Source organism: Lactuca virosa, chromosome 2 (assembly GCF_052849685.1).
Source record: "Lactuca virosa cultivar CGN04683 chromosome 2, Lactuca_virosa_CGN04683_v6, whole genome shotgun sequence".
Classification (NCBI taxonomy): domain Eukaryota; kingdom Viridiplantae; phylum Streptophyta; class Magnoliopsida; order Asterales; family Asteraceae; genus Lactuca; species Lactuca virosa.
In genome coordinates, this window is record NC_136427.1 from 285,911,396 (window position 1) to 285,917,229 (window position 5,834).

At 33.7% G+C, this 5,834-nt stretch overlaps 1 protein-coding gene across 12 annotated transcripts; it reads right to left on the bottom strand.

The window, feature by feature from the left end:
* Positions 1-767: 767 nt before the first annotated feature.
* Positions 768-5,558, bottom strand: LOC145161297 (adenylyl-sulfate kinase 1, chloroplastic-like). Of its 12 annotated transcripts, XM_079080802.1 has the most exons (9): positions 5,022-5,558; positions 4,804-4,950; positions 4,585-4,651; positions 4,430-4,500; positions 3,778-3,818; positions 3,070-3,569; positions 1,685-1,783; positions 1,492-1,572; positions 768-1,186 (listed from the first exon to the last, which is right to left on the bottom strand). In XM_079080802.1, the coding sequence occupies exons 1-4, from the start codon at positions 5,095-5,097 to the stop codon at positions 4,491-4,493; spliced, it is 300 nt and encodes a 99-aa protein (XP_078936928.1). In that variant the 5' UTR covers positions 5,098-5,558; the 3' UTR covers positions 768-1,186; positions 1,492-1,572; positions 1,685-1,783; positions 3,070-3,569; positions 3,778-3,818; positions 4,430-4,490. The 12 variants fall into 12 exon arrangements, 4 of the variants coding, with proteins under 4 accessions (XP_078936928.1, XP_078936927.1, XP_078936926.1 ...); XR_013738456.1 differs by having other exon boundaries at positions 4,430-4,651; positions 4,804-4,947; positions 5,022-5,553; XR_013738459.1 differs by lacking the exon at positions 4,430-4,500 and having other exon boundaries at positions 4,804-4,947; positions 5,022-5,552.
* Positions 5,559-5,834: the final 276 nt, after the last annotated feature.

Here is a 5,834-nt window from a genome sequence, read left to right on the forward strand (position 1 = left end):
TGTCACCAGCCCATGTCTTAAAGGAACATCACCGGCCCACACATCTTCCCAATATCTTCTTGAAGAACAAAATTTTATATCGAACATAATTTAATAAAAAATGGAAATCTGTTAAAAAAATGCAACAATAGTTTTATATTCTTATGCTTGATTTATTTTTTCCTAGTTCCACACAACATTTAAAATTCCAAATCCATTGTTATTTTATTAAAAGAAACATTAAATTTTTGTTTGTATTTTATACATGCCACATAAAGAAAACAATATGAAAACAAATATTGCATATAATGAAAAACAAATATTCTAATAAATGATTAGTTAACATAAATATATTTATTTTTTAAAATGCAATATATCCTATTGAAAGCACAAACTGAACTCACCTGTATATATACAACACCCTTGTGTGAATAAATCTAACTACCTTCAAAACAAAAGTAAGACTGCCACCAATTACTCGAAGTTGAAAGAGAAAGTTGTAAGTAATGTCCTTTTACTAATTAATTTTGTTTTATTTTTTATTTATTTTCTTGAACATTGGTGTACAAGGAATATTATATTCTACATTTAAATAAAAATCTTGGTTATTTTCTTTGTTCAAGATGTTTAAAAAGAATTTGATTAATGTCTATTCAACTTTGTTTTATAACTAAAAAAAACTAACTTTGTTTTAAAACATTTCTTATAATTTGTTTGGTTAATATAGATGTATGTTTTAAATTTTAATTGTTTGTGTTACCTTTTCAGAAAACATTAAACATGACGACTCCGGTTAAATATACTTTTCAAATTGATTCGTTCAATAATTGTGATAGATCCGTACGAAAAGTCAAAAAGACACTTTTTGAACTTGATGATGTTATACTAATAGCAGTGAACGCTAACAATGGGGAAGTCACCGTCATAAGTACTTCTCAATCTCCTGAAGCAATCAAATCTGCTCTTGAGGGTGCATTTCCAACAGAACAAATCTTTCTATTACAAGAAACTGTTCATCAAGATCCACCATCTACTCTTCACACACAACAAAACCCTGATCAAAGTTCGTTTGATCTTGCTAGTGTGGCTAGATCATTGCCAATTGCATCTGATCATGTTGATGGGTTACAAAATGTGGAGATTGAGTGTAGTAGGATCAACCAATCAAGTACTTCTACTTCTGCATCTACAGTTAACAATACTCCTCCTGCACAATCATCATCAAATATTCAACAATTAGAGAACTATAGTGTGGCTAGATGATGATTAACTCAAGATCAAGATTATAGCTAGTTATCCGACTATATATATTAAAGGGAGTGAACAAGTTTATATAATTTTATGTTTTTTAATATGAACTAGAAAGGTGACCCCCGCAAGGTGTCGCTTTTGTTTGGAAGTATAGTAAATTGTTCTAATTTGTAGCTACAGTAAAGTATGTTGCGATTGTCTACGTTTCGCTCATTTACAAATACACAAATATGTTGTAGCACATTAGACTTTCAACTATACCAGATAAAGTATGTTGTTATTCTCTTTCGTCGAGCCCCGAGCTTGTGGTCCTCCTTTGAGTTTGGGTTCAATTGGATGAATCTGTGAAGTGAAGGTCAACGTACGTAGCAGGAAGGCTATATAACATTAGCATAATAGCATAAAAAACAGAAAGCAACAATTTAAACTGATTAAAAAAATTAGTTAATTATACCTTCATGTGTCCATCCATACCTATCGCAGCTGCAACAATCCCCAAACCACGTTAAGACAGCTTCATGACAAGCTTTGTAGCATAGGCTCTAAGAACTCTCTTAAAGAATTGCCACCCAAAAATCACAGATTTTTCGATTATTATAATGAAAAACCACAATATAAATCCCGAAATAAAAATCTTTAATATTCCTAAATGAAAATATAGTAAGAACTCTCTTAAAGAATTGCCATACACTACCATCACTAAACATGACCAGCCATACACTACCATACAATACCTGTTTAGACATGTGGACAGATCTTGAGCAAGTGTTGTCCAGCCTTTTTGGGACAGGAAAAAAATTGAAACTTTTGTCTCATTGATCTCTCATATTGATCAAAACCCTTAAATGAAAAAATATTTATTTTAAGGATGCTCCTTTCTGATGAAAGAATGTAATATTGGAGGGAAACCAATAAAGGAAAAAAGTAAGAAAGAAAGCAGACACTGATTCCATCAAAGAAACAGTCAATTCCCATATACAAACCGACCAAAATTACATTTACATCTATCCATAAATTGTACGACCCATCAAAGACATAAGTTTTTTTTTTTGAAAGTTTACATACGAACCTAGTGATCCATATGTTTCATCTGCAACAGAAGTTGGACATTTAGTTTCTAATTTATATTTTTCTTTTTCATGATTTTCAATAATATATTCATGCTACTGTCATTTTTTGACATAACAAAACATTTAATATAAATTTTTTCTAACAAAAATTGAAATTACATGAGTATTTTAACAAATCACTATAATAGTTTTTAAAATTTAAACAATCAGAATTTGATATCATGAATAAATAATTCGTTACCCAGTAACAAAATTTAAGATTTAAAAAAGACACATTTATTTGTTTTAGTAAAACAAATGGAAGTGAATAGTACATACATATTTTTACTGTCACTGTGACCATTTGAATAATGAAGATAGCATATTGATAGCAATGAAAAAAAAGTAAAATCGGTGCACCCGTGGCTTGAACCCATATTGCATGGGTGACAGGGTGAGTCATAGGCAGAGGCCGACATGTCTACTTCTATAGCGGCAGCGGGAGAGCTGTTGGCTTAATGATTCTTCACTACAGTTGGTAGAACACTTGGTCAATTTTATGCAGTGCTATAACTGACTGAATAAGTATGCATTCGAACTATGAGTGTGTTAAAGTTTGTGTGATATCTATTAACCAATTTCAAGAACAAAATGAGACATGCCAACAGAAATGGCTTTTCAAGTCATTCTATAATTTAGTAAGTGAAATAGTGAATAAACAATATGCCAATGGAGCTGATATAAAAACTAAATTTAAAAGAATGACACAAACGTTTTATTTAAAACTTACCAATTACCAGATGGAGATAACAGGAAACAAAGATTGTTTTATCCAACATCAGAACCTGAAGAAAACATGTTAGAAATTACTGAAAAAAAACGGTTTACATCAGAAACTTGATTTCCCCTCAATCTGCGTTGACTTGTGTTTCCCGCTTCACGATAGACACCCTCGAGCGAGACCGCCTTTCCTTCGCTGTCGTCCATCTCCGACCGGAAACCATCAAGTTCTTATCATACAAAAATTAGACAATCCTTTTTACAAACAAATTAAGTTTACAAATGGTTGTCTGCGAGAAGAAAAACAAAACAACAATCCAACAGAAATCGAAAATCATATGTAAAGTACAAACAACATACCAAAAATCAAAATCCCAACAGATGAGAGATGGTTGTCTGCGAAAAGAGTCCCAAAATCGAAAGGAAAAAAAAAAAGCAAATGATACCATTCTGGACTTTGGCGACGGCATCCCAAAAGAAACCGAACTTCGAGCCGTAGGCCGAAGCGGACTTCTCGTATTGAACCGGTGGCGGAAGGACCGGAGGAGCGGATTTCATCGGTGGAGAGTATTCCACGTGAGTAATGAAGGACCCGGGTAACCCATCCGATTAACCGGAACAACCATGACATAAGAAACGAACCACACAGTGACAACAAAGAAATAAAAAACAATACGACAGCAAAAGAAATAAAATAATAGCAGCAGATGAAGATTACCTGGGACAGAAAGAGGGAAGACTGGGAAGAAAGAGGGAAGACTGGGAAGAAACAGAAGAAGACGATGAAGGAAAAAGGAAGAGAAAAGAAAAGGATATTAGGAAGGGCAACAAATAAGTCAAACAATCATATAGATAAAGATGGTGAAACACAATCACATACACGATCACAAACAGAGACATTAAAACAAATATATAGCATATTCCATGTGAAGATGTGAACAATCATATTATCATATCTAGAGTGCTGAACAAAACAAAACCCAACATCGACTCAACTTTTCAATAGTTTTAAACCTAAACCTAATATTGAATCAATGAGCATATTGCCTGTGAAGATGTGAACAATCATATTAAAAATTTGCTATTCGAAAGAAATTAAAATCAGCATATTTTTTAAACAAAAAATTTTAATCACTCTTGAATACAAAACATTTGGATAAATATTTGTGGGTAACCTGCAATTCAAAATCTGACAAATGCACACACACACACACACAAAAGAAAAAAAAACTCGAGAAAGTAGATGCAATCACTTTGTTATGTATTTTTTTTTACCAACAATCTGAATATTCATAAATACCACAATAATAAGCAATAATTATGTAAGCAATGAGAAATTATAATCTTCTTATGAAATATGAATTATGGACCTGAAAGTATGCAAGAGCTATTGAAGTTCTGAATCTCCAGCGAACAGAGCAGTTTTTGTCATTAGTTCAGCCTCAAATTTGAAGATCAAATTAGTGTAAAACACTGGTCAATTGATCTTTATCTACATACCAGAGAGAGAGAGAGAGAGACTCACCTATCCAGCACCCACAGCTTCTGCACTCTCACCAACCATTCTGATAACCTATCCAAGGTGCTTTTTCCTGAATTCGTGTTCATAAACTAAGTTGAAAATGAAATACGATCTAAAAAGCATTTTCAGATCTGAAAAGGACTTGATTACTATGTGTAATTAGATCAGAGAGCTTGAAAAAAATGGAGTTTTTGTTGATTGTTATGAACTAAAACTACTAACCTGAACCACTGAGGCCAGTAATCCAAACGACGCAACCTTTTTGCTGAAGCAACTCCTGTCTGTCCATTTTCTCTACAGAACATTTATGCCAAACGATATTCGTGGATCGCTTTCCCTTTGTTGAGATTTCATGACGAATCGAACCTACTTTTCATGAAATAGTTACAGAATATTCGAGATAATCAACTTTATAATTCGCATCTGTTACAATTTAGTACCATTCAAATCATCCGAATTGGTGATGATACCACTTTCATTCGATTTGACTTCAATACCGGATTTTAACGAAGACATTCGAGGAGACTCCTTTGCTTTGATATGCGACAAGTTCGTCGACGGTGACGTTAAGTTCCGACGGCAATCTAGCGACGTTGCCGGGAAGTTCACGAACCCTACCTTCGTCGATTGGGGAAGATGAATTGAGAAAGTGGCGGTGGAGAAGGAACTGGAAGAATCACAGTGTCAATGGAAGGATCGGGAAGTAAAAAGCTTTAACCTGTAGTAACCCGATGAACAGTGTCAAGGGCGGTGCAGGCGAGGTGGAGGAAGCGGAGGGTAGAATCGGAGGTTTTTTGGTGCAATCGATGCTCCAAATGAAAAGCGGGAGCGGTCGGAAGCATCAAGGTGCGAACCAGGGGGAGATGATGAAGAAAGAGACGTCTATGATTTGGAGAAAAGGAAGATGATAGAAGGATCAGGAAGTAATACCCTAACCACAGTGGTCACCCGAGGAACAGGACCTGGTCAGGTAGTGTCCAGGGGGAGAAAACGATAATATATAAAGAAATGACAATCAAAGCAATATAGAGGGACCGGATATGTAATTTAAGGGACCAAACATGGACAAACTATGCCAAGTTTACTGTTCTTTTCCTCCACAATTTTAATATATATAATAACTAGGTGTAAGACACATGTATTACATGGGTTCATTTAAAAAAATTATATATAAAATTCTAAATATTTGAGAAGTTGAATTTATAAGAAAAATAAAAAAAAAATATTGAATTATTAAAATTAAAATGTTTTTT

Bases quoted from the DNA above. Each gene is read 5' to 3' on its own strand.
- LOC145161297 (XM_079080799.1), bottom strand. From the start codon at position 5,097: ATGTCTTCGTTAAAATCCGGTATTGAAGTCAAATCGAATGAAAGTGGT. The intron at 4,652-4,803 runs GTTAGTAGTTTT...ACACGAATTCAG, and splicing joins TACTGGCCTCAGTGGTTCAG to GAAAAAGCACCTTGGATAGG. The intron at 3,819-4,584 runs GTGAGTCTCTCT...GTTTCTTCCCAG, and splicing joins AAGCTGTGGGTGCTGGATAG to TCTTCCCTCTTTCTTCCCAG.